Source organism: Rhinichthys klamathensis, unplaced genomic scaffold, assembly GCF_029890125.1.
Source record: "Rhinichthys klamathensis goyatoka isolate OS25496 unplaced genomic scaffold, OSU_Roscu_1.1 h1tg000027l_1, whole genome shotgun sequence".
NCBI classification, from domain to species: Eukaryota; Metazoa; Chordata; class Actinopteri; order Cypriniformes; family Leuciscidae; genus Rhinichthys; species Rhinichthys klamathensis.
The window spans coordinates 704,607-732,487 of NW_026606577.1; the positions used below are offsets into that span (position 1 = coordinate 704,607).

The following is a 27,881-nucleotide window of genomic DNA, read 5'->3' on the forward strand; positions in this document are numbered from 1 at the left end:
TATAAGAAAAGACTGTCGCACTCTTTAATCTAACAAATTGTACGTCATTTTTGTCACGCTTTAATATTTCCAAAAGGCCGATTAAATACAGCTGCAGGGCTGAGAGATGCACATGAGAAAAATTTGTGACATTTTTAATCAAAGCAAATTTAGCAATATCTAAAAAAAAATATACCTACATATCAATGCAATTATTTGGCAAACGATTTTACATGAATTATTAATTGCCATTTTTTGTCCTAAAATGTTATCTGTGGGGTAAAAGTGTCTGAATTACAAATGGTCTCCAAATGCATGAAGTGTATATAATTAGGCCTATACATACAATCGAAATGCTATTATTACAAATACATATGCTAAATATTAATGCTTTTTTCTGGCTGGTTTGTGAAAATGTGAATGATGTGCTGCACATAAAGTCTTTAGAAGAGCTTAGTGCATTACTAAACTTTTTTTTTTCTCATTTATGTTTACATTTTTATTTTAAGTGCAAATCATTCGTGTTTACCCAGTGTGTAAATGAACAAATAAATGTAACGTGTGCTGAACCACAAACATATAAATCAAGAATTAAATAAAATATTTGCGATTTATGCGCAACAGGAAAATAAAAAAAAGTATTTTGATCAGTATTTGAAAAAGTATTTTTAAGCGACGCTCGTTCGCGAGAGTAACACGACACATGAGTGCTGTGTTGACGCGGAAAAAGACGTTGCGTGAACGAGCGTTAAAGATTCATATTTTGTAAATAAAGTGGTAAATTATATATTTAAAAAAAAAAGCACTTTTCATAAACCAGAGGTTAAACAACTGGAGTCACATGGATTACTTTAATAATGTCTTTATGGGGCTTGAAAGTGGTAGTTGCGTAGGCTGTCAATGGAGGGACAGAAAGCTCTCAGATTTCATTAAAAAGATCTAAATTTGTGTTCCGAAGATGAATGAATGTCTATTACAGGTTTGGAACAACATGTGGGTGAGTAATTAATGACAGAATTTGGAACTTTAAAAAAAGAAAATGCAACAAAAGTGTAGAATATGTGCCCTTGAACTGTTTTGGAAATCAGTGGTGTACCTGGAGACGCTAATGATTTTGTTAACCAGTTTCTCATGCTAATTGCTTCTAGCCGCTAATACTAGCTAATAGGCTACCAAATCAATAATTGGTAAGCATGCTACTTGTTTACCATCAGACGCTAAAACACCTGTTTTTGTGGCCTATGTGTCTCATTTTTACCTGTAAATTTTGAGGTCAGAAGCAGGTTATTTCAACCTCTGCGATCTAGGAAAGGAAAGCTGATTTGCACTTTAAATAGAAGTTCAAAGCTTGTCGTTATTATAGCAGTTCAAATTATTAAAGGTCAGGTTGTGAAGTCTGCGGTTATGTTCTCATAGAGCAAACTCTATACGCAAGTGCAGATATGTTTTGAACGCAGTCCCTGCCTCTTCGTTTGCCGATATTTTAGCATTGTCTTGTGTTTTTCAGGGGCGTTTGTTCCCGTCGGGTGGCTTTGAGAGCTGTTGGGTTCGTGCTGCTAGGAAAAGGTCAGGCTCTTTCACTGTTCCCGGCTCTCCCATAGGGGCTGACAATAAAGCCCGGTCACATGGCACTCGTAACTACAGCGGCAGCACAATTTACCCCAGATCAACCAGACTTTGTCACATTTTTGAGGTGGAACACAGTTTGAGACTATACAGACGGTATAGACAGACTATATAGACAGTAGATTCAGACATTGGTCTGCTAATGATTTTATGGCAGTTGAGGACAGATTGTATTTGCTGCATACACATGCAGTCAACAAATTGCAAAGTTATGGTAGATAATGTTGAGGTTGTTTACCTGTTAAGGGGAGAGATCCTTTTGTTTTAAAAAAAGAAGAAGAGTACACTTAAAAACCAAGCAGCTTTCTGAACCTGTTTCAAAATCTGTGTGGGGGAAATCTTTCACCTCGCACGAAAATCCAGATTGTGTGGATCCCTATATTTAGCTGTGGAAAATTAATGTGAAAATAAACATGACTACACTTTTGTGTCCGAAATAGAATACTTCCTTACTATATAAAATGCAATGCAAAAACAGAGGACACTTCAATGGACACTTTACTATCCCATGAGGCCATGGGAGAGGATTTGTGAATGGCAGTGAAGCAACTCAACTGAGACTGTAGGTCACATGACAGTGACAACATGGCGGACAGTGCTACGTCTGAATTTTATACATAGATTCATGAATGTGGCTTTTTTTTTTAATGGTCGTGAAGTGTTTCAAACCAAATCTAATAGGCCTACCTACTATAAAGCATGCGATTTTTAAGTCACATCGGTAGGCCTATCTTTTTTAAAATGAGAAATTAAATGCCATTTGGCCACTTTCATAGACCTAGATGCCTTATTCAAATTAATGAACCATGTATCAATCGTGTATTTCCACAACTCACAATTTTAAAAACTGTTTTATGGAGTAGGCTACTGATTTTTTTTTTTTTTTTTTTTTAGCTGATCAATCGCTGTATTACGTTAACCATTTATTAAATGCTCTCATCTCTCAAAAATGAAACATGGTGCTACCTTGACTAACTATTGTGGCTAGATTGAGGCTGGATAAAACAGACGTATTAAACAGACCCTGTATTTATAATAAAGTTTACATCGTTTTTCAGCAGTCGACCTAATTGTTCATGTATGTTATAGCGGATTTATTGACCGTGTACTAAAAAGTATAGACTTTACGCAGTCGCTGTACATTTTACAGATGCAGGTTTTTCCTCTACAGTGGACATGTAGGGCTACCAATGGGTCACAGCGGATGTAAAAAAGGTTCCCTTAAACTAAATTATGGCTGATTTGTGCAAGAAACAACCAAAAATGTGGTAATAATTATGATTCGTGAATCTGATTAAACCGAGTACACAGCACAAGAAGAGGACTGAGTTCATCCCTCTGTTAGCCTCCAGCCGCCCCGCAGGTGCGTGAACGAGGATTATTTGCATGTTTTAATAATGCATATCTTCTTCCCTTCGAGGGAAAGCCGTTTGCATTCAGCTCACTGTGAACACACTGAATTTAATCACATTACATTTTGTGGACTAGAACGTCTCCTGTGTTCATGATTTATGCAGTCTCATTTTGAGCCTGTTCCTGGACGTCGGTCAGCGAGAAGCTTGAACCATTTTCTTCCTGAATAAAAGTCAATTAAAAGAGCCATTTAAAAACATTAGAAACAATTTATTTTTGACGTATCAAGCAAAAAGATGTAAAATGCACTTAAATGCGATTCAGTTAGGCTATGTAGTCTGCTGCTGGTGCATCATGGGACACGTTATGTTGAATATCCATAAACTTCTGTCTCTGAATAGGTCCAATAAACAATATTAAAATAGTATAAAATACATAGTAACTATTTATGATTGAAGTTCAACAAATATATGCTACTAAAACATTAAAATACGTTTATAAAAATATAAAAGTGCATATGAAAACTAGAACATTCACAGGAAATAAAACAGTAAATGCAATTTATGTCACATTCACATTTCGATTCTCTTAAAAAACAGTTTCCCCGACATTAATAACAACCTTAAAAACAGAGTAATAGATTCAGTAAATGATATATGTGAAGGCTATTTAGAAACATTTACCTCAAGTTAATTGCTATTAGCTCTCACAGGAAACAGTACTGAATAAGTGCTTCTTTTGTACAAAATCTGAAAAAGTTGTCACGACACTTTCACTCTAGTCAATATTTCTCAGCATAGAAGTCAGTTTCTATATAGACATAATGTATAGCTAAAAGACTTGGCTACAAAAAAAGCTACTGAAGATTTCCATATTACTGGCCAAAAAAAAAAGAAAAAAGAAACAGTAGAAAAATCAAAGTAGATCGTCACAAAACAAAAAAAATTATAATCAGTAAAAAGGTAAATGTAAAAGGTATCATATACAAAAATATCAAACAAATATTTAACAAATAGTCTAACAGGGATGATGTATTTTTGTAGGCCATCGAAACGAGTTGCATTTTAGCACTTCCAGTTCCATCGTCCCAAAGTCAATGGATTTTTTGAATGGGTTGTTGGTTAAATGCCTGAAATAAGGTCTCCGTGCTTAACACAAGCTTAAGATATTTTCACATTTTATTCTACAGCAAAATACAACCCTATATTTCCAGAATAGTTGGGGCATTTTGTAAAATGCAATAAAATCAAGAATCTGTGATTTGTTTCTTCTCTTGAACCTTTATTTAACTGACAAATGTACAAAGAAACTATAATGTTTTCACTGACCAACTTAATTCTATTTTGTAAATATAAACAAGTTTTGTTTTTGATGGCTGAAACACACTCCAAAAAAGTTGTGACAGAGGCATGTTTACCACCGCCTTGCCTTACACAGACCGAGAGTTCTCTAGATTCCCAGAATCTTTTCACAATATTATATGGTAGAAGGTGAAAGACATCAATTCTTTGCAATCTTGCATTGAGAAATGTGATATTTGAATTGTTTGACAATTCTCTCATGATATTTGGCACAAAGTGGTGAGCCATGACCCATCTTTGCTTGCAAAGACTGAGAAGTGTTGCAGCCATCATATCAAAATGTGTTTATATTTACAAAATACAATTATGTTGTTCAGTGGAAACATTGGAATAGTTTTCTTTGTACTTTTGTCAGTTAAAAAAAGGTTCAAGAGAATTAACAAAATCACAGATTGTGAATTTTATTGCATTTTACAAAATGTCCCAACTTTTCTGTAAATGGGGTTGTACATCAGTAATACCTTCTTGTGATTTTTTTAAAGCATTTACTTGTCTTGAAAAGGCGGTTGCTATAAGTGGCTAAACGGGAGTACAGAGATTGTTGGAGACGATAAACGTCATCACAGCGAACAGCTAAGCTCATCTAAGCTCACTACTCACAGCCTTTTGTGTTTATAAGTTACAGCCTTTGTGTGCTTTCAGGAAAAAATATTTTATACAAAGACTGAAAGAGTTGTTGGAAGCTTAATTGTGGTACAGTCATGCGACTGTAATGTAGTTCCTTTATAGCCAATGTTTTGCTAATTACTTCTAAAAAGTAAATACTACAAATTCTACTAGTATTTGGCTTAAAAATTCATAAAAGTTGTTCATTTGTAAAGATTGTCATGATGAACAGAATGGGTAAGAATCATAATTTTGTTTGGTTACAGAGATTATTTTCTGCAATAATCCAAAAGCCAATGGAAAAATCCTATTGGGTTTATTTTGAGGGAACCAGGACCTATATTAAATAGTTGACTCTTGTTTAAACGTATCACAATGGGGTTTCTGAGATATTGCCCTTGTGATCAACTTCCTCCACGTGACAACTAGCCCCGGTCTTCCCAATCCATACAAGACATATTCATTTGCACCCAAATCTTACAGTAATTCTCTTTTGTAAGAGTCCAAAAAAAGTGGACATGGACGGTAACAGCGTACACCCCAGTGCACAATCACCCCGCGTTTGAATTTATGATGTGTACAGGCGTCGCTGAAAGGGAGCGCTGACCCTTTGCTTCCAACCTCACTTCCTCCCGAACCTGATGAATCACCACATCTCTAACAGCTGACGGCACAAACAGAGGCAGGGTCAGTATCCCGCCGACCTGCCGTGCTTCCTGGCGTCAGATACGGCACTGATGCACTGTCCTTCTTTCGATATGCCATTGACCACATTGAAAAAGTATGAGTTGTGCTTCTCTTTGTGTCCGAGCGCCTTCATTGCCTTAATAAGGGACTGAGAAGAAAAGTACAATATGTTACTACTTATTGTATACTAAGTCACTTTTGATTACTGGTTACAAAACGATGATCAGTGACCGGGGGTGTTTCCAATTACAATCAGTACGTCCACACTAACAACATGCGATTATGGGAGTGTGATTCGTGGTGACATCCAAGGCTTGACATGAACTTTTTTGCTCACCAGCATTCTCACTGGCCACAATTGTGACATCGATACCATGGAGATATTTTTAATATCTCATGATTTGGCAGCAGGTATATTAGGCTGCTGTCACTTTAAGACCTGACGCATGGATCCATTATACTGTTACACATGCGTTTTCTTTCTCAACTGTTTACGTTAAAACACAACTGACTGTGTTTACGTGAATACTCGCCAAGACTGGCATTTTGACATTATTGTGTGTGTATTTGACTGTTTAAGCGCAATAAGAAGCGAAAAATAACAAAATTTAGTACTGAGAGGCGGCTTTATGTGCGCGCAGTTTGGGTGTGAGCACAAAATCTGCGGGAATAAGTAAAATTATGCGCAATATGCTCAATCCCACGCCGAAATTTAAGCCAACACCAACAATATTCACCCAGAGTGAGTGAGGGGAGGCGGGTAACACACTGTCGGAGAGATGAAAGAGAAAAAGCTTAGCTGGTATCGTGCATCTATTCTGCGGAAAATTTGTATTGGAAGCGTTTCAGATATTTCAGCATCAAAATATCGATATTGCACTTAGTTTATTATTTCAGATGCCTTTTTTAAAAAAGACTACAATTGAAAAATGTTTATATTATATATAAAAAAATCAACCCGCCAAAATGACTAGTAGAAGTGACTGCGTTACACACCACTGAAATCCACCCACATTTGGCGGGTGTTACTGTCAAGCCCTGGTGAGATCCTAATGTAAGAGTGGAAATGATAAATTCCAAAGAACTTACTTCGTTGTATCCTTTCTCAAAGTTGAGATTATTGTTGGTGTCCACAAATACTATTTTAGCAGCGATAGATTCGTTAAGGTTCATCCCAAACCACAAGTGGTTCATAATGGACTGAAAGAGAAAGAGAACGAGGGGAGGTTCGGGTTATTGACAGGTTATTTTCAACAGGATATCTCTGCACTGCATCTATGGCATGCGGTCGACAATCGTTTTAATGCAGCCAATTTTATAGCTCAAGTTACGTTTTTTTTAGTGTGTTAACAAAAATATGATTTTAAAAGTGATGTGCACTTCTGACTTTTTTCTATGTGGAAGGATATTCAATGAAAAGAGGCAAAGCAAATTATTATTTTGAATTTCTTTTACACAGCAAGACAATGGACATCCAATAAAAAAAAAGAGAAAACATACAAATTTTAATAAAACAATTGATAAATTAGGTTCTAGCAGGATATTTCTGTACTGCATTTGCGGCATACTATCGACTTCCACAATCATTTTTAATGCATCCCTTAGCGCATATTTGAAATTTTATTGACTGTTAATGCATGACAGACAATTTTATTACTCAAGTAACATTTTTACGGGAGGAATCATGTAAGTGCTTTAACAAAATTATGATTTTGAAGTCAATGCTGACTGTATTCTGACTTTATCTGAGTGAAACAGGATATTTAACAAGAAGAGGCCAAGCAAATATTTATACTTTGATAGAGTACAAAACCAAATGTATTTTGACAGTAAAGCCGCGTTCACACCAAGGAGGATAACTATAACAATAAAGATATAATTCTAAAAATTGTTCCAAATTCAAAAGATTAGCAGTGTTGACAGCATGACTATAACGATACAGAAAAGAGAATCTATATCATTGAAATCACTTTCAGAACTATTTTTTTCAGCTGTTACATGATAAAAACATTGACAGCCAATCAGAATCTATCCTGCTTTAACGAGCTCGAGCATTTAAAGTCGCAGACGACAAACTGAAGCATGTTTAAATAAACAGAACGATATTGTACTCTGGACTGGTATGGATAGTTATCATTCTTGGTGTGAACAGGCCTTAATGGGCATTAATAAAAGAAAAGAGAGAGAAATAGTCATTAGGTTGGAAAACAAAATAGAAATACAATTTCAAATAGATGTTTTGGTAAAAATTTCAATAACAGATTAGTTATGAATTTTTTTACATTTATGCATTTGGTAGATGCTTTATCCATGTAAGTGACTTACATTGGATACATTTTTTTAATCAGTTCTTGCTTTCCCTGGGTGTTGAACCCGATCTTGCTGTTGCTAGGGCCGTGCTCTACTGTTTTGCTCAGTTGAGGCTGTATTGTTAACAAAAATGAACATTGATAACACCGATAACTTCAAATGGAGTTTGACTCCAACTCACCAGGGCCATGGCTGTGGTGATCATACTTCCTCCTGATCCACCAATCACCAGAGTCTTCTGCTGGGACACCGACTGCAGGATGGCAGGAGCCATCGAGGAGGGAGGCTGTTCGCCTGGAGAGAGAGAGAGAGCAAAAGACAATATGGTGACATGAAATCTCAAGACATGCAAAATGTTATAAGATATAGTTGGAGAAGGATCTTCACCTGGTTTGATGTTATCTGCTCGGCCGCAGAAGTCAGCAAGCTCGTTGTTGAGGATGATACCCGTTTTAGGAGAGTAAACAGCTGACCCAAACCTGAAGACAGAAGATTGAAAAATATTAGATTTTATAAATAGAAGATTATGATTTACATTATTAATAATATTTATTATTATAGAGATATACTATGCAAAGGTAAGATTTGCAAATGCAAAGGTTTGTAAGATATGCTTTAGTAAATGCTTTATTATGATTAAATGTACAGTAAAAATGGTAATTATGTGAAATATTATTACAATTTAAAATAACTGTTTTCTAGTGTGTGTGTTTTATAATACCAGTGATGATTCCTGTGATCAAAGCTGAATTTTCAGCATCATTACTCCAGTCTTCAGTGTCACAGGATCCTTCAGAAATCATTCTAATATGCTGATTGGTGCTTAAGAAACATTTTTTATTATTATCAATGTTTGCTGTTTGCAAATAATGTTTATTATTATCAATATTTTCAACTGTTGTTCTGCTTAATATTTTTGTGGAAACTGTGATACATTTTTTTTTATCAGGATTCATTGATGTTCAAAAAACATATTGAAATAGATTTTTTTTTGTAATAATGTAAAAACCTTTTCAGTTGCATTTGATCAATTTACTACATCGCTGTAGAATACAAGTATGTGTACATATTCACATACTATCCCTTTAAACTAAAAAAAAAAAAAATCCAATTCATTTTAAAAGGGGCGGTTCACCCAAAATGAAAATTCTGTCATCATTTACTCACACTTAAGTTGTTCCAAACCTGTATGAGTTTCTTTCTTCGGTTGAACACAAAATAAGATATTTTGAAGAATGTTGGTAACCTGACAGTTTATGGGCCCCATTAACTTCCATAGTAGAAAAACAAAAATACTGTGGTCAATGTCAATTGATAAAAGGGTGCCGTCAACTGTCTGGTTACCAACATTCTTCAAAATATCTTATTTGTGTTCAACAGAAGAAAGAAACTCATACAGGTTTGGAACATGAGGGTGAGAAAATGAAAACAATTCATTTTTGGGTGAAATATCATTTAACAGGATCTCTTGTTACATCTTATGTCTTTTAGAAGTGTGTGTTTCTGTTTCGGAGCACCGGTGTGTCTGTTGCAGAAGGTGTGGCCTGAACTCAAGCCAGCAGAGCCATCCTGATTGGTGTAGTCTTGGTTTCATTGAAAAGGACCACCCCAAACACTCTAAGGAGGCCGAATGCAGCATGCCATTTGTTTTTCTCGGTCTCGGTTCATTTGATTTATAACTCTTAGGCTGCTGTTTTGAATTACTTTGGCCTTCAGTTATATTGTGTAAATATATTTCTTTGTAAATACTCAATTTAAGGGAAGATGGGAGTGTGACGCCATTTCTTTTATCTATATGTTTGTTCTATGTTTTGGGTTATGAAGTTGCGTTGTATTTTTCTTTTGATGCGTTTTATTTCTTTTAGGGAATTTAGATGAACTGTAAATGTGTCTCACATGTGGTTGATGGTGCTGGTGACTGAAACAGCAGTGCCATCTGCTGCCATCACTGAAACATGTGTGGTGCCAAAGCGGTCGACTGATGGGGCGATGTTGTAGTAAGAGGGGTCGTGCGTGTGGCGGTCAGTGATCAGAGCCCTGATACTCTGGATGAACTTCTCATCTGTGATGTACGTCATCTGCATTCAGAGGGCACAAGAAAAACATGAATAAATCTAGTATAATACTGTCCCAGTTAATTCAAAATTATGATGTTTATTTTGGAGTCGTTTTTTCTTTGGAATTGTTTATGTTGGTAATTGAAATCAAATTCTTATCATACTTCCTTTGAATGCATGCTTCGTTAAACATTTTAAATAATTTCAACCATTAATTACTTGCTTTTGTGTGGCCTTCAAAAGAATAACATCCGGCCCTTCATAGTATTTACTCAACCCTACACAGACGTCCAGTGATGTTATGCTCACTACAGCCAAAAATAGCAAATATAACTGCGGAACCTCTGATGTTGTGTAATTTTTAAATGAATGTTCCAGATAGAAAAGCATGTCATTTTGACTATAATATGAGCCCAGGCACCACAGTATTAATGAAGCAAGAGCCATACATTGGAGTTGAAGAGGGGGTCTTTGAGGTTACACTTCTGTCCATTTGCAAACTTAACCGCCTCTAGGAAGCGATGCAAAGTCAAGGTTTTCTGGTCTCCATGGTTGGAGGCTGGAGAGAGCCCGAACTCTGAGGAAAACAAAGGGATGCTGAATATTTATAGGTGACAGCTGCTTCAGAACTGTTGGCATCAAAGCCATGGTGATTTTTTTTGTCGTCTACTACTAGACCCTACCATGCATTAGTTTCAGGATAAAGCTGAGTATCGCTCCCCCTGCTGGTGGAGGAGGGAAGTGCATCTTATAGTCTCCTATTTGGACTGTCCACGCATCACTCTCTCTGACCTTAAAAGTGCTCAGATCTTCTAATGATAATGTTCCATCTGTCAAAAAACAAAAGTAAACTGTAAACAAGCACACCTGCCCAAAAAAACCAACAACTGTATTTCGGAAGCACTACATCTGTTCTGATTACAGCGACTGCAGTTTGTATACAAACAATCCTTACTTCTCGCTTGTACATCCTGTATTAAATCCTTGGCGATTTTTCCAGTGTAAAAGGCATCGGCTCCTTCTTTGGCAATAGTTTCCAAGGTTTCTGCAAGCCGGGGGAACTTCAGGATGTCCCCTGGGCCAAAAAATGTCTTGTTCTTGTGGCAGAACAGTTCACTAGAGAACATACAGTATACAAAAAAATGAGTTACTAAAACCAGACAGAAAACAACTCCAGAACTAAATGAAACAAACATGCTCATATGCATTCTTCAGGTAATAAGCCAACCAGTTGAAACAAAATGTGATTAAACCTGCCAAGAACATGTCTGGATCCTATTTCACCCCAAAATAATAATAATATTATATATATATATATATAAATGCTCAAAAGTTTGGGGTCTGTAAGATGTGTTTTTGAAAAGTCTCTTATGCTCACTTAGGTTGCATTTATTTAATAATATTTTTACATTTTTAAAATAACAGCATTATTATATTATATTTTAAAATGAAATTTATGTGATGGCAAAGCTGAATTTTGTGCTGTTTAACATTCTTCTGGATTTTTTTTTTCAGAATTCTTTGATGAATGAAAGTTAGAACAGCAGTTATTTGAAACAGATATATTTTATAAATGATTATACATGTCTCTACTGTGACTTTTGGTTAATTTAATGCGTTTTTGCTGAATAAAAGGATTGATTGATTTAAAAAAAAATATTAATGACGCCAAACTTTTGAACGATATAGATTATGATCAAGGTATTAATCAATATTTTTCCTTTTAAATATCAAAGGAGTTGAATGACTTATGAGATTTATGAAGTGAATGACATGACTGTTTGATGGAATGTGCATGTTTTTGAGAGGCAGATAAAACATGTTAAAACATATATGCACTCTTCTAGCTGAACAAGACAGTCGAGGTCACTGGGGTCACACAGACTTAATTAAAGGATTACTTTTCTCTATTCAAACTAGAGAATAATAATGGAATATTGGCTGAACCTCTCACTGAGAGAAAGAACATGTTGTCTGGATATTTTGGGAAAGTCTCCTGTTTATAGTTAGAGCTCGACCAATTCCAATCTTGAAGAAGCTGTGTGTCTGTGTGTGTGTTAGTATTCTTTGTTACAGGTTGAGGAACAACTGGCACTATTGGACAATATAATGACTTCTTGTTCCGGACAAGCTGGCGTCCAGAAACGCAGTTCAGGGTCTGAGTTTCAGCCGCATAATCGATGGAAATATGCTTCAGTCTATCTGTCCATGTGTGGAAAATTACTATGTTTATCCATTTCTTAGCCAATTAGAATCATTCAACCTAAAGTAATGACGTAGCTTACACCTTGATGAAGGGTATAACTGCTGTGATTTTTGTGAATGTAAAACAGGGCGGCCAACAAACTCTTTGTGAGTTCTTGAAGCTGACTTCTGCCTGATGAAACTGAAAACTATCTTCAGTAAAAAGATATTTAATAGAAAACTGGTAATAGAATCAATGCTGCTTTTATTCATGCAGCAGAAAATATCTCTTTACACAACAATGTATTCAATTCTATGTGGTTTGCCTGAGGCTAAGTCATAACCTACTTCTTTGACATTAATCACTTGGAATGTTCTTCAAGGTTCATCATACTTGTGCCTTTAAATAAACTATTGCATTGAGATGTCAGTCATAACAAACAGTATTGAACATTATAGAGTGTTGGAGAAGATACAGTACCAGAGTCCAGAGTCGTAAATGAGCTGTTCGCTATAATTTGTCTGCTTAATCATTTGCAAAAATTGACAGAGGAAGACTGGCATGGGGAATCCCTCTCGTGCAAGCTTGATGGAGGGCTCGAACAGTTTGGCCCAGGGCAGCTTTCCATACAACTGATGAGCCCGTTCATAGCCACGGATTTCTCCTGGTACGCCTATCCAGTGACTTCCTGTGAGATGCATGGACAAATATAATATAAAATAGTCAGGAATTTCCAGCGTTCTTTGAACTACATTTCAAAAATACATCGGAGTCACACAGTATTTAAGGACGCATTAAATCAAAAGTTATAGTAAGGATATTTCAATCATTACAACTCTCTGAATAGTTTTATCATGTTATTGAATATGGTAATGTTAATGTATTAGGTCTTTGCGGACTAGATCTGCTGCTGCTGTTGATTATTGCTGCTGCAGCAGAGCAAGTATAAACTTGCTGCTGATAATAGACACACAGATACGCTGCTGTGAGCATGTAAGATCTGCTGCGACATACATTAATCCTGTAGCAGATCTAGGCAGGTGGAGCTGGGGGAGGAGGAGGGTTTCAGAGGAACTCTGATAGCAGGACTAGCTTACAGCAAACACTGAACCCGGCTATTTAAATGTTGAGAAAGCAATCTCATTGGCTGCAGGATCAGCAGAGGCCAATCAGCTTGTGTCATAAGTAATGAATGCATGCAGATTGCATGTAATGGACTGCTCAGCCTGCGCCCTCTAGAGTTTCATGACTGAACTATTTATAATGTAACACAATAATTTTTTTTCAAAAGTCAAAATTATCATCAAAAATAATTTTAGGCATAGGCCTAGGCATCTATTTAAACCCCCAACCCAAAGTGTGAGAAATAAGGAAAGACACATTTCCAGACTTACTGTACTGTAAGTGAAACTGGTCTGAAACAACAAAAAAGCCCATATTTTGGCTTTTATTGGAACACTGCACGCAAAGATTTGGCATCAACTACTGCCAAATCAGATTATTTCCAGCTTTAATTTCAGTGTAGTTTCGTTCTTTTACATCAATGCCTTTGGGAAAGAAACTAATCTCTCTTTTTGGAACAAAATTACAGAAATACAATAACAAAAAGAGTTGCACTATGAACGAGTGTGTGAACATTTAGACAACTACACATTATTCGTCAACAGTTGAATCTAGCTTTTGAGTAATTCTGGGTAAATATATTAGTCACTATATTCAGTTTATCTGGGATTTTAGCTGTTCAGGAAATGCACTTAAGAAAATGAAACTGGCAAAACAAGTCCACTTAAGTACACAATTCTTTCTAAATTCCCCTCACCCGCACACAATGTCCCGTTGTATTTTTTTTATATATTCAACATACTCATATGTTATTTTACACAAGATAAGATCTAATACAACAGGGAAAAAAATACAAATGGCATGTTTATGAAACCCAAAAATTCCATATAAAGTTGTGTCATCGGTTACTCATACCACCTAAAATTTCCTTCTTCCGTGAATCATAAATGGATAAGTCAAGTAGAATATCTGAGCTTGGATGGAAAGTGGATGGCGATTTATACAGCCAAACTCCAAACAAGACAACAAAAAAGCACCATTGTTTTTAATGGAAGAAAGAAAATAATGTGGCTTTGGAATAACATTAGATTGAATACATGATGTAATGAGTAAATGATGGGTGAACTTTCCCGTAAGACATTTCACTTTCTGTCTAAATGAAAGGCTAATGTGGGATGCTTTACCCTGCTTCCATGCAGTAGAACTTTACCTGTTTCAAACGCCAGTTTTTTCGAACACTTATTCAGCAAATCCGCTCTGACATTTTTTGGGACCGTTTCTCTTGAGCTGATGATTTTCACTTTGCCTTGAAAAAAAAAAAACAGAGGAGTGCTTAAACTGGTGGATTTATGCATATTTTATTTTCAAAATGGTATCATGTTATTTACGCCATGTGTACTTTTCTTTGTCTCTTTTAAGAACACTTTTTAACTAACAGGTCAGCCCTGCAGATGTTAGCACAAAACTGTTATTTATACATCTTTTTTTTTTCCTTAAAAAAATGTTTTAGTTGGATGGTCGTCTAATGTTTTACAAATGTTTCCGAGAACATTAAAAAGTAACGTTCCCATAATGTTTCTGAAATGATCAAATGGAATGTTCCCTCAATGTTCAAAAAAACGTTTTTAAAATGTTTAAATAACTGGACGTTTTGAACCTAATGGGAATGTTAGCTAAACGTTTTTAGAACATATTTTGGTTACACTTTATTTCGATGCTTCACATTATACTTTTTACTAACTATAAGTAACTTTGCAACTATATGTCAACTAACTCTCAGTAGAGTATTAGTAAACACTATAAGACTGGTAGTAGACTGTTAAGGTTAGGGTTAGCTGTTAGGGTTCGAGAAAGTAGAATATGTTGATATGAATAGTTTTATGTTACAAGTATAGTTGTATATATGGAATGTAAGTTACTTATAGTCAGCTCCCCTGTTGGGGGAGCATCAAAATAAAGTGTTAGCACATATTAAGCAGACAGTTATACTCTAATGAGAATTAGTTAACATGTAGAGAAGTTGCAAAGTTACTTAAAGTTAGTCCAGCGTTTAAAGTGGACCATCGAAATAAAGAGTTACCCATGTTTTTGTTAGCTGGGAAACCGACTCAAAACAGCATAAAAAAGTCAAGACCAAAACATAATTCCTGCTGGTTTATGCTGGATTTTTCAACAGAAAGTCTAGCTTTCCATTACACTTATCCATCAGCCTTACCGATGATGTTTTATGACTCCTTATGATGCAATTTTTACAGCAAAGGCCAAAACAAACATAACTATAACACTCCAATTTACTTAACAGTGATTTTCACAATACATAAACAAGGGGATACCTGTTTTGTCCATGATGGTAAAGATGGCCCCTCCACCCAAGCCCATGCTCTGTGGGTTGACCAGTCCAGTGCAGAGCAGCGCTGCGATGGCTGCGTCCACTGCCGAGCCCCCCTGAACCAGCATGTCCCTGTGAACACAACACATGTCTCATCACCACTTTAGCATAGGGTTACAATCTGTTTTCATCCCAAAATAACAAGAAAAAAATGAAATTATATTTTGCTTTAAAAAATGTTTACGTTTACATTCAATTTAGATGCTGTGCTGACTTTATTTTCATGACAATCAGCGGTTTCGTGATCAGCGGTTATGGCTGCCGCTATAGCTGTCTATCATTATTGTTAATCGAACAACAAAACACAGCTTTAACAAAGATGCCTCCCCCAACACCCTTTTTTTGCTGATCCCAAAAAATCATTCGATTCATCAAAGGCATCAAAGGCACAGTGCGTAAGTCTCACCACTAGAGGTCGCTTAATATTCAAAACCATCTATGATTCAAAACAATAACAAATGATGCCGTGAATGAGCGTGGAATCATGGGAGTTGTCATCTTCACCTCCACAGCCAATCCAAGCAATCCGACAGGACTCCAACGTAACTCCGACAGGACTCAGATGGGACGTTTTTAACATGCTTATAAGTCGCAGTCAGCCGCTCCTTTTGTTTTGTTGTTTATGTTTTTTTTACTATTAAAGTTACGTTTAACGCCCGCCTCCTTCTTCCCTGAACTTTGTTACAGTAATGTTTGATCACTTAAAATCACATTATACTTTATTTCATTATAATGAAACAGCTGCAAATACTGAATTTCTGCTTATGACACTTTGACAAAGTAAAATTGTGGGGTAATGCTGGGGTATTGATGGGGTAGAACTGTTTTACTTAGTGAGAAAAATAAAATACATTTGATTATGTTGAAAGTCATGTTATAACGTTACTCTTGTAGACTGGGTACAGTTGAGACACCTTAAATAACTACTCGGTTACTAGCGTAACCTCAGTTCCCTGAGAGAGGGAACGAGTATTGCGTAGCTATACGCAGTGGGGAAACTCCTTTTCCTCGATTTACTGAAGCCTACAAACCGGAAGGTTGGTGGTTCAATCCTCGGTTCCACCTGACCAAGTGTCGAGGTGTCCATGAGCAAGACACCTAACCCCAGCTGCTCCCAACGAGCTGGATGGCGCCTTGCATGGCTGCCGTCGCCCGTCGGTGTATGAATGAGTGAGTGAATGGGTGAATGTGAGGCAAATGTAAAGCGCATTGGTGGCCATTGGGTCTGTGAAAGCGCTATATAAATGCAGTCCATTTACCATTTACCATTTATATGTAAAACGCATTTGCAGCTGCACAGCTAGCACACTGAGCATCTGGCACGCTCATAGGCTGTGCTGCAGCAACTGCACATCCAATGGCGCGGGCGAATCTGACGCATGACCAATGAGTTAGCCCAACGTCAGAGCCCGTCGAAGGGGCGTGGCCCAGCCTATATAGACCCCCGAATTCGCCATTATAGCAGGTTTATACGACTGAAGCGACCACTTCACCAGTTACCATAGTGCGGCCGGCTATGCAATACTCGTTCCCTCTCTCAGGGAACTGAGGTTACGCTAGTAACCGAGTAGTTCCCTTTCGAACGGTCACTTCGTATTGCGTAGCTATACGCAGTGGGGACGCCATGCAAAAACGCCGCACCCTGAGTAACTGGTTGCACTGCAACTCAGGACCCCTGAGCTAACAGAACAAGCCAGAACCCAATAACATATGCATATACATGTATATATAACAGACCAGACACAGTCGGGTCTGAATAATATATATATAAAGTCAGTAACAACTAACAGAATATACTAACAAAACCAGACACCGTCGGGATTATTAGTATAACTTTATTACCGGCCGAAGCGGGTTTATATAATATGTATGTGATTATGCACAGTAATTTTTGTAGATAAGACCAGCCACTGTCAGGTCTCAATCATACCGAAAGCACCTTCGCCTGCAGGGAAGGTACCTCCATATTATAAAACTTCATAAATGTGGAAGGCGAGGACCAGCCGGCCGCATCACAAATATCTTGAATGGGAAAACCAGATGACCAAGCCCACGACGAGGCCATACCTCTGGTCGAATGGGCCTTGACACCTATAGGGCAAACCTGACCCACTGCGGTGTAGGCCAAAGAGATGGCATCCACTATCCATCTAGACAGTCTTTGCTTAGGGACTGGATCACCCTTAGATCGGCCCCCAAAGCAGACAAACAGCTGTTCTGATTGTCTAAAAGACGCAGAACGCTCCAGATAGATTCTCAACGCCCTGACAGGGCAGAGAAGATTAACCTCCCCATCCTCGGCAGAAGGGGGAAGGGCTAATAGCGTAATAACTTGTGCTCTAAACGGCGTTGAGAGCACCTTGGGTACGTAACCTTGCCTGGGTTTGAGAATGACTCTGGATTCATCCGATCCAAACTCCAAACATGCAGGACTCACAGACAGGGCCTGCAGATCTCCCACTCGCTTGATAGATGCCAATGCCAACAGGAGAGCAGTCTTTAGCAAAAGTGGTTTTAGATCAACCGACTGGAGAGGCTCAAAAGGTGGTCCCCTCAGGGCCCTAAGGACCGTGGAGAGGTCCCAAGGTGGCACCGAAGGGGGCCTGGAGGGGTTAATCCTCCTAGCACCCTTCAGAAATTTTACCACCAGGTCATTCCTTCCTAATGATTGGCCAGCCACCAGAGCATGATGCGCTGCGATGGCTGCCACATACACTTTGAGCGTGGACAGGGTGCGGCCCGCGTCCAGTAGCTCCTGCAGGAAAGAGAGCACCACCGAAACCTCACATGACTCTGGGTCAATACGATTTCTCGAGCACCAGCTGGAGAAACCCGACCACTTTAAAGCATAAAGGCCCCGAGTAGACGGGGCCCTTGCTTCAGAGATAGTGCTTAAGACCCTGTCAGGAAGGTCCCCGGATACCCGTTTAGGGGCCACACATGGAGGGCCCATAAATCGGGTCGGGGATGCCATATCGTTCCGTTGGCCTGTGTGAGGAGATCCTTCCTCATCGGAACAGGCCAGGGGGTCGTGTCTGACAACTGAACCAGTTCCGGAAACCATGGTCTGGATTTCCAGAGAGGAGCCACCAGAAGGACTGGGCATCCGCTTTCCCTGTCCCGCTCGATAACTTGTGGGATCATCGAGACGGGGGGAAACGCATAAAGGGGGCGGCTGGGCCAGAGATGAGCCAGCGCATCCCTGTTTTTCGAGAAGAACACCCTGCAGTGGGTGTTGGCTCTCGAGGCGAAAAGGTCGACTTCGGCCTCGCCGAACCTCTCAGATATTAGTCCGACCGTCTGAGGGTTCAGGGACCACTCGCCTAGGGGAGTGTTGCCCCCTGAGAGCATATCCGCGCCCACATTCTGGACGCCCGGGACATGCGCTGCTCTCAGAGAGCTCAGATTGGCCTGCGCCAACATGAGGAGGTCCCTCGCCATAGCATACAGGTTGCCTGACCTGATGCCGCCCTGGCGATTTATGTAGGCCACCACAGACACATTGTCCGTACGGACCAAGACGTGGTGACCCCTGAGGTTTGACAGAAAAGCTTCCAGGGCCAAACCAACTGCTTTCATTTCCAGACAGTTGATATGTAAGCTCTGCTCCGTGCTCGACCAGAGGCCGGAGGCAGGTTTGCCCTCGTGCAGCGCTCCCCAACCCATGTTGGATGCGTCTGTAAAAACCACCTTCCTCCTGGAAACTATCCCCATGGTCACCCCCTTGCGGTACCAGCCCTGAGCCCGCCAGGGAATCTGCTCGCGCGCCCTGAATGCGGCTACCAGTGTCTGCACAGAGTGCGCGCGCTCTTGAGTGAGCCGCGCTTTCATTGTCACCGAGTCTAAAACCGTGCCCAGAAAGACCACAGTCTGGCTGGGGTTCAGTTCGCTTTTGGCAACATTGATTGTGAGACCCAGGCATTTTAAATGGCTGAGAATCAAATCCCTGTGAACTATTAGTTCATCTCTCGACTGCGCTAGCACCAGCCAGTCGTCGAGATAATTCAGCACACGCACTCCCTGGCTTTTCAGCGGGGAGAGCGCTGCATCCATACACTTCGTGAATGTACGGGGTGCCAGAGCCAGACCGAACGGCAGAACGGTGTGTTGATATGCCCTCGCCTCGAAGGCGAATCTCAAAAATGGCCTGTGACGAGGGTCGATCTGAATATGAAAGTATGCATCTTTCAGATCCATTGAAACAAACCAGTCCCCCGGGCGAACTTGCGCGAGAATTTGTTTGAGTGTTAACATTCTGAACGGCCGTCTCATGAGAGCCCTGTTCAAACGCCTCAGATCTAGTATGGGTCTTTCTTTGGAATTAGAAAATAGCGGCTGTAAAACCCCGAATACATTAGCGCGGGAGGGACTGACTCTATCGCTCCTTTTGCTAATAATTCCTGAACTTCGGTGCGAAGCACGTGATCCACGCCGCTTCTCACCGATGTCTCGATAACCGCCTGGAATTTCGGGGGCCTGCGAGCGAAGTGGAGCGAGTAGCGTCGCTTTATAGTGTTTATGACCCAACTCGACACACCAGGGATGGCTTGCCAGGCCATCACTCGTGTGGCTAGGGCGTGACACACTGAATGGGGGGGACCGCCTAACATAAGGGGACCTGATACCCTTATAATGTGATTTGTGCACATACTGAGTGTTTGACTGACTATATAGGCTTTTGCCCGGGGGGAAGTCAGTGTCACAACAGGGCGGGGGCCGCCTAGTGAAGGGGGACCGTGAACCCGTGTGTTGTGATTGTGAAACATGCTCTTTTTGTGCTTTATTTCGGTCGCCGTGAAAACGGCGTTTGTTTGCAGAGACGCGCTCACTGCTGCGGGCCTGTTTACAATAATAAAATCCCCATCCGCCTGAACTGAACAGGGAGCTGTGGGAAGTTTTGTTGGTTTCTTCGAGGGTGGTCCGGCTAGCGCGAGACATGAGCCCTCTCTCTTTCCCCTCCGTGCTAGGACGACTTCGGAGGCGCCTGGTCGGCCACGGCGCTGGGTCGAGGGCCTTGACGCCTGGGGAGCGGGTAGCGCTTCGCGGGCCTTGACTGGCGCTGGCTATCAGCCGCAGGGCGGGGCTGAGATGCCTGTTTCGCCGGCTTGGCGGGATGAGGCGAAGGCGGCGGCTTGGGCTTGCTGGACGCGGAGCTCGAACGTTTCGGCAAGAAGTGTCGCATGGCCTGGGACGCTTTCTGTGCCTCCGTGTACCTCTCCGAGAACCCCTTCACCGCCGGGCCGAAGAGACCGGAGCTGGACACCGGAGCGTCGAGAAACCTCGTTTTGTCGGCCTCCTTGATTTCAGTGAGGTTAAGCTAGAGATGGCGCTCGAGCACGACCAAACTAGCCATGTTTCTCCCGATGGCCTGTGCTGTAGACTTAGTAGCACACAGCGCTAAGTCCGTAGCACTCCTCAGGTCCCGAAAGGTCTCCGGGTCCGGGCCAGCCTCGTCCATGGACCGGAGGAGCTTGGCCTGGTAGACCTGCAACACGGCCATCGTGTGCAGGGCCGATGCAGCCTGACCGGAGGCGGCGTACGCGCGTCCAGCGAGGGCTGGGTGTTACGGCAGGGTTTGTTAGGATGAGCGGCTCTAGCTCGCCAGCTAGCTGCAGTGTTCGGGCAAAGATGAGCTGCCACGGCCTCTTCGAGGGGCGGCAAAGACTCATAATCCTTTTCCGCTGCGCCATCCACGGAGGAGAGCGTCGCGGAAACTGCGGATCCCACACGTGCTGAGTAAGGAGCGCGCCAGGCCTTGGTTAGCTCCTCGTGGACCTCGGGAAAAATGGCGCCAGTTTGTGACACGGGGCCTGCTGGCGCCCCTCCAGAAACCATCCATCCAGCCGACTACGAGGCGCCTCCTCGGGCGAGGCCCACTCGAGCTCGAGGTCCGCGACGGCCTTCGTCAGGATCCGAAGCATCTCGGCGTCGGAGTTCGTCCTTGTCGCTAATCCACTGGCCACCGATTGAGAAGCTGTGATGGGGTCGAGAGAGCCCGGCCACTCGTCCTCAGAAGCGGCGATGGATAGGCTGTCGTCGCGCTCGAGAGATCCGCCGAAGGAGACGAGGCCCGCCACGTGTATATATATACACATATACACAACATAATAAACAATCAATAAAATTGTAGAAATAATACTTGAATCCAACCAAGAGCAATTTTCTTTTAAATTAAAAATTTAAATTTAAATTCCTTAATTTTCCTTAAAGAAAATGTCATGTTTTCATATATATATATATATATATATATATATATATATATATAAAGTCTAAAGCCATTGCTTCTAAGCAAGCTGTCCATCTTTTTGGAAGGCCTGAGGCCTGTTCCAACCTACTGTACTGTAAATCACTTTGGATAAATCTGCCTGTTAAAGGCATAAATGTAAACCTTTCCCGAGTCTCATGCTTCTCAGATGTTTCTCCTGAAAAAAGTTTCAAGTAGGCCTAACCCGTTTCAGAAGATTTCAACAAAGTCTCAAATTGAGCTCAGAGAACTCAAAAAGTCCTTGAAAGCATATTATGCTCAAATATTTCATCAAATTCATTAGCATAAACATCTGCAAGTTCATACCTAAATCAAGTAATGTCAAGTCACCTTTATTTATATAGCACTTTACACAATACAGATTGTTTTAAAGTAGTTATAAACAGAAACATAATGATTCAATGATGCAACCAGAATTCAATTCTGCTAAAAAAAGACAATAGTCATTGTTCAGTTGAAATAAGTTCAGTGTTAATTCAGTTTGGTTATGTGTAAAGTTAAAGGGATACTCCACCCAAAAATGAAATTCTGTCATCATTTACTCACCCTCAAGTTGTTGCAAACCTGTATGAGTTTCTTTCATGTTGGCTGAACACAAAGGAAGATATTTTGAAGAATGATTGGAACCTAACAGTTGTTTGGCACCATTGACTTCCATAGTAGAAAAAGAAAAATACTATGGAAGTCAATGGTGCCAAAGTTCCAATCGTTCTTCAAAATATCTTCCTTTGTGTTCAGCAGAAGAAAGAAACTCATACAGGTTTGCAACAACTTGAGGGTGAGTAAATGATTTGGGTGGAGTATCCCTTTAACCAATTATGTAATGAGTTTAATTCTCATAAACTCATAAACACACTTAATTATAAAACAGCTCTGGAGAAAACAGTGATGTCATCATCCAGCTCGGTTCAATTCTCATCCATGTGTCAGTGCAGTCAACTTAATAATATTGCCGAATACTAAGTGTCCCCAACTAAGCAAGCCAAAATATAGATAATTTGATAATCAGTACCAATAGATAATTGGTACTGATCTGAACAGCATTGAGCGTACAAGGCCAGAGCTACACAGAGGGCAATGGCCATTTTAGCTAACATCACTCACCCACTACACTGAGTTCTGCCTCCTACCATAAGGAAGGAGGTATACCTACTGAAAACGCGCCAGATCCAACAGATATTTAAAATCATTTGTACCATTAGCTGTTGGGTTTCTCAACAACCTATAGGTATATGTTCTTATGTTTTTATCTATTTATTATCTCATGTTTTTATCTGTTTGTGTGTGAATGTGTATATGTTGGCTATCAGCTGTGAACTAAATTGCCCCTAGGGGACATTAAAGATATTTCAATTCAATTCAATTCAATTCAATTCAATTCAATTCAATTCAATTCAAAAGACGACAGAGGCAAGGAACCCAAACTCCATCAGAATAGACAAGAAAAAAAATGGGTAGAAACAAGGCTCAGTCAAAAATTAGATTCATTTGAGACTTGAAATTGTAAAATGTAGTAACTGTTTATAGAAAATAGGTATAAAAATAGTATAATGAAACATCTATTTTCTGACTCATGGGCCATTGAAAATATTGGCAAAGCAAGTGAAAAAACTTGGCAAGGTCCAAATGAGCCAGCAAAAGGTATTTACTTGAGCCCTGCAGGGGTTGTATACAGAAGTTTTCACTAAGACATTGTGTCAAAGACATGTCTTGCCTTATGTAATCTCTTATCTGCATAATAATCATGGCAGACAGAAAAAACCTGTCCCTTTTATTTGATGCAGGCAAGTGAGACACAAACTATTACATAGCGATGTGTCAGACTGAAGTGTCTGTGGAGACGCAATTATCTTTACTTCTTTCACAGTCAGATGTTGTTTTGTTTGACAAAATGTGTGAATTCGAGTTCCAAGCATCACATGCCATTAATCCAAAAGAAGACAAATGCCTCCTCAATCCAGGATGTGCCTGGCAACTGTAACTAACTCCTCTCTGTATCCTTTTAGAGCAGGTTAAAGCGTGACCCCAGATGAAATACCAAAGTCAAGTTCTTTGAAATGCAGTCATAAAAGACTTCACACATCGAAACAAGGAAACACAATGTACGTTTGGCACAAAATGCAGGAAACGTGGACGAAGGACAGAAAATGTGGCAATATAGGGCTTTGTGAAGCTGGTTGATCCTGTTTCGACTGGCAGGAGTTTGATCTGTTTGTCAGTTTGATCAGTGCTCGAGAAAAAAAGAAAGATCTTGGACATGGTTTCACATCATCACTCAGGGTTCAAGTGGTGCAGAAATATTTCAAACAGACAGCATCTGAAATCAAATGACAAGATTGCATGCACACAATTGTCTGGACAGACCCATTCTAATTCAAATGTAGAATAATGTTGGTAATTTTTTCAATTATATACACACACACACACACACACACACACACAATTTTATGTCACAATATAATATATTAAGTATAAATATATATATACGAGCATATAAAAGTATTATATAGCCCAAGTTATGTTAAAGTGCATTTAAGATGCAGATGTTAGAGCAGTCAGTGCAATATATATATATATATATATATATATATATATATATATATATATATATATATATATATTGTGTGTATATATATACACACAAGAAGATAAGGGCTGCATTCAGCGTGAGACTCAATCTCACGCTCTCACCACACCCCCGATTTCTCACGCTGATTGTCAACCCGGTCGGTCAAATGCCTGAAAGATAAGTTTTATCTATAGATCTACCAGTTGAGCCATTCGTGATCGACTAGAAGCTCTAGATTACAGGATATTTTAACTAGTTTACGGTAACTAGTTAAAAATATCCTGTAATCTAGAGCGTGCGTGCATGCGAGACAGATGTGTTGAGCTCCTAACGGCTGAGGTAAGCGAGCGAAAGACCAAAATGTTTGGTCCAAGTATCCAAACTCAAGTGTGTGTCCAACCACCTGTAAACTTGCGAGGTTGCATTATCTAATCTCTTAAACTGATTATCTCTCTTGCATTGTTCATTGTGGATCACTGTTTGGAATACTTACAGCATGGTTTCCTATATTAACACTCTATAATTAGAACAAAGGGAAAGGTGCCAATATTATAGCTCAACTCTCCACTACTTGACTTGCACTGGAGCTGTACTGTATTTAAGCGAGTCAATTATGTATTAATAAAATAGTTTTAATGCTGAAAGGTTCGGATCTTAATTATCATAAGCATCACATGTCTTACCTTCCGACATCGGAGCACATGAGAGAGTCCGCAGCAACAGCAGCGTTTGTGAAGGCGCATCTCTGTTTGGTTGCTAAAATTATGCAAATGCGGATAATTGCAACAGAGGACAGTAAAGCGAGTACGCACAGGCAGCAGCGTCTCGACTGAGATTTGCCCATGATTTGATCAGCGCGTGATCAGCAGGTAGAATGAAGCGCTCGCACTGCTCACATACTTTACGTTACTTTTACTGCTGGGGGCGGAGAAGAGTCTCGCGACTTTATCAAACTTGCTTGAGAGATTACACTACAGTAACTGTATAGTGAGGTGTGTGAGAGAAGAACACGATTACATTGGGAGGAATCACAATTAAAACAAGCCAGTAGACGTGAGTTAGCCTAACGTTACCATACCGTGATTTTATGAAGCCCACTGCACCTTGCTGCTATAAAACCTTGATAACCAAAATATGGTATAAATAAAACACGTTCAATAAATGTTCATTTTAATTATTTAAATAACAAAAAACTATTCTCCCGCCAATTAATTGTTCTTTGGTGGTTGCCAAATGTGGCGAATGTGCGGTGCACTTACGGATTCATCGTTGTTTACGACTTCCAACGCGTTTATCCCTATGGTTTATCCATTTAGAATTTAGAATCGGAACTACACATTTTATTACATAATATAGTTGGCTATATTAGATAGGTTAACTCAAATTTTGTTGTTGTAAAAGCAGTAGCCTACAGGAGACCGGAGCTGACGTCTAAAGATGTAGGCTATAGCATAGGCCTATGAGTTCTGCCTGCCTTTTTCAACAAATATTTTTTATAGCCTAGGCCTATTTATCTTCTGTTTTTGTTTTCAATTCTTGAATCTCTGTTAACACTGTACAAGCAAACCAATCCCGTATTAAACTATAACTTTAGTCATTAATTAACTGAAGTTAAGAAATATATTTTGACATTGAATATGTATAGGCTATGTCGTTTTTTACCCAAACGGTCGTTGTCATTTGAGCCTATTTGGTTACCTCAGTAATCCTTTAGGAACAGCATATTTAAAAGAGAATGAAAAGTATACAAATCAGTCCCGAACTTCTTGTGCTTCTGGAATGTGACAACCTCTCACCAATAATTAGTTTGAATAAATTTGTTTTCATGTGATCAAACTCCCCTACCAACTGTAAATATTATGGTTGTGATTGAGTGATCATTACAGATAAGTAGATGGTGATGAGTTGATTGAAATGAGTTCACAGACTCTTGGCAAATTTGAGTGCATTATGAGAAATCGTTGAGATGAACTAGGTGAGATGAGTCTTTCTCGGGAAACAAATCTGAGAAGCATCAACTTGCTCTTCGTTTCATTTCAATGATTTTATGCACTTATGCATTAGCCAAGAAGAGTCTGTGAACTCACTTCAATCAACTCTTCACCATCTTATCTTTAATGATCACAACCATATATTTACAGTTGATGGGCGAGTTTTATCACATGAGAACAAACTTAATAAAACTAACTATTGGTGAGAGTTTGTCACATTGCAGAAGCCAATTTTTTATTTTATTTTATTTTTTTACCTGAAAAAATGACAGAAGTATAAAAACTGCACTGAGGCAGCACAATAAACTTTTTTTTTTTAGAGAGAGAATTACTTTTTTTCTAGTTTGAAGCATAATTCCCTTTGAATTGTGGTGAACAGCTGCCTTCCTGTCACTTCCTTGGAAGGTCGGTAGGTCAGAATCACCGCAAACAAATAAAATAAAGTACATATACTTCCTTTTATCAAGAAAAGATTATTAACCTGGACCTAATTTACTGATTGGACAAACATTTTATGGTCCTACGTCTATGATATATACACATTTTTTTAGACCACGTAACTTATGGCTCGTTTCCACTGAGCGGTACTGTACGGTACAGTTCGGTTCGGTAAGCAATTATTTGGCTTAGTGAAGTTTCATATATTTGAGCGCTGAATTTGTATATTTGACTGAATTGTTTGCTTTATGTTATTAAAGCTTTACTGTATATCTTTTTGTACCTTTTACTTATACTTTTATAATGGCTATTGTTGATAAAACTGAAATTCAACAAAAATAGATAGTTTTGTCATTTATTTTATTTTATTACAAGATCGATCATCTGTAATGTTGTTTATTGCAACATTTGTACCAATGCAATATGCAATACATTGCCTGGAATATGTTTAATATTTTTAAATTTAAACGAAAAGAGGCAGTGTTAAGGAGATCTAACCAATCACCGACGAACTTATTGGTGACGCTGATATGACGTTAGGTGGCGAATTAAAAAACTTCCTGAATAGCTAGCAAGTGGAGTCAAGAGAAGAACGGGCATCATATCTTCCTGTATCTTAACCTTCAGTGTTTATCTTCTGTGTGTGCGTTCATGATAAAATACCACACACACAAACATATACACACTAATACCAAGTAAAGATGAGAAGATTCTGAATCCTGTGATGTGTTTTGATTGACACCCTGGGGCGAGCACAATCACCTGATCAGCACATTAGCCAAAACCCCTCTACATTGTGGTCCTTCGAGCCGGATGTGTGCTTACCACAGAGACAGGATGTCAGAGCAGCCTTTCCACCAGAGTGTGCGCCCACGACGTACAACCCAGCCTCCAGTTTATCTCAGAGACTATGAAGTCCAACATCCAATGCATCATTCACTTGTCCCAGAAGGGGTACCACAGCAAAGTGCAATGACATACCAGTCTGAGATATTACCTCCCG

General features: G+C 39.6%; 1 protein-coding gene across 2 annotated transcripts; it reads right to left on the bottom strand.

Annotated features, from left to right (window-relative positions):
• Positions 1-5,281: 5,281 nt before the first annotated feature.
• Positions 5,282-25,312, bottom strand: ggt5b (gamma-glutamyltransferase 5b). 2 transcript variants are annotated; one of them, XM_056243829.1, is made up of 12 exons: positions 25,133-25,312; positions 15,560-15,687; positions 14,437-14,532; positions 12,645-12,852; positions 10,935-11,095; positions 10,663-10,809; positions 10,429-10,556; positions 9,819-10,000; positions 8,310-8,401; positions 8,104-8,216; positions 6,702-6,812; positions 5,284-5,760 (listed from the first exon to the last, which is right to left on the bottom strand). In XM_056243829.1, the coding sequence occupies exons 1-12, from the start codon at positions 25,291-25,293 to the stop codon at positions 5,614-5,616; spliced, it is 1,674 nt and encodes a 557-aa protein (XP_056099804.1). In that variant the 5' UTR covers positions 25,294-25,312; the 3' UTR covers positions 5,284-5,613. The 2 variants fall into 2 exon arrangements, with proteins under 2 accessions (XP_056099797.1, XP_056099804.1); XM_056243822.1 differs by having other exon boundaries at positions 5,282-5,760; positions 8,104-8,401.
• Between the last annotated feature and the right edge of the window lie 2,569 nt (positions 25,313-27,881).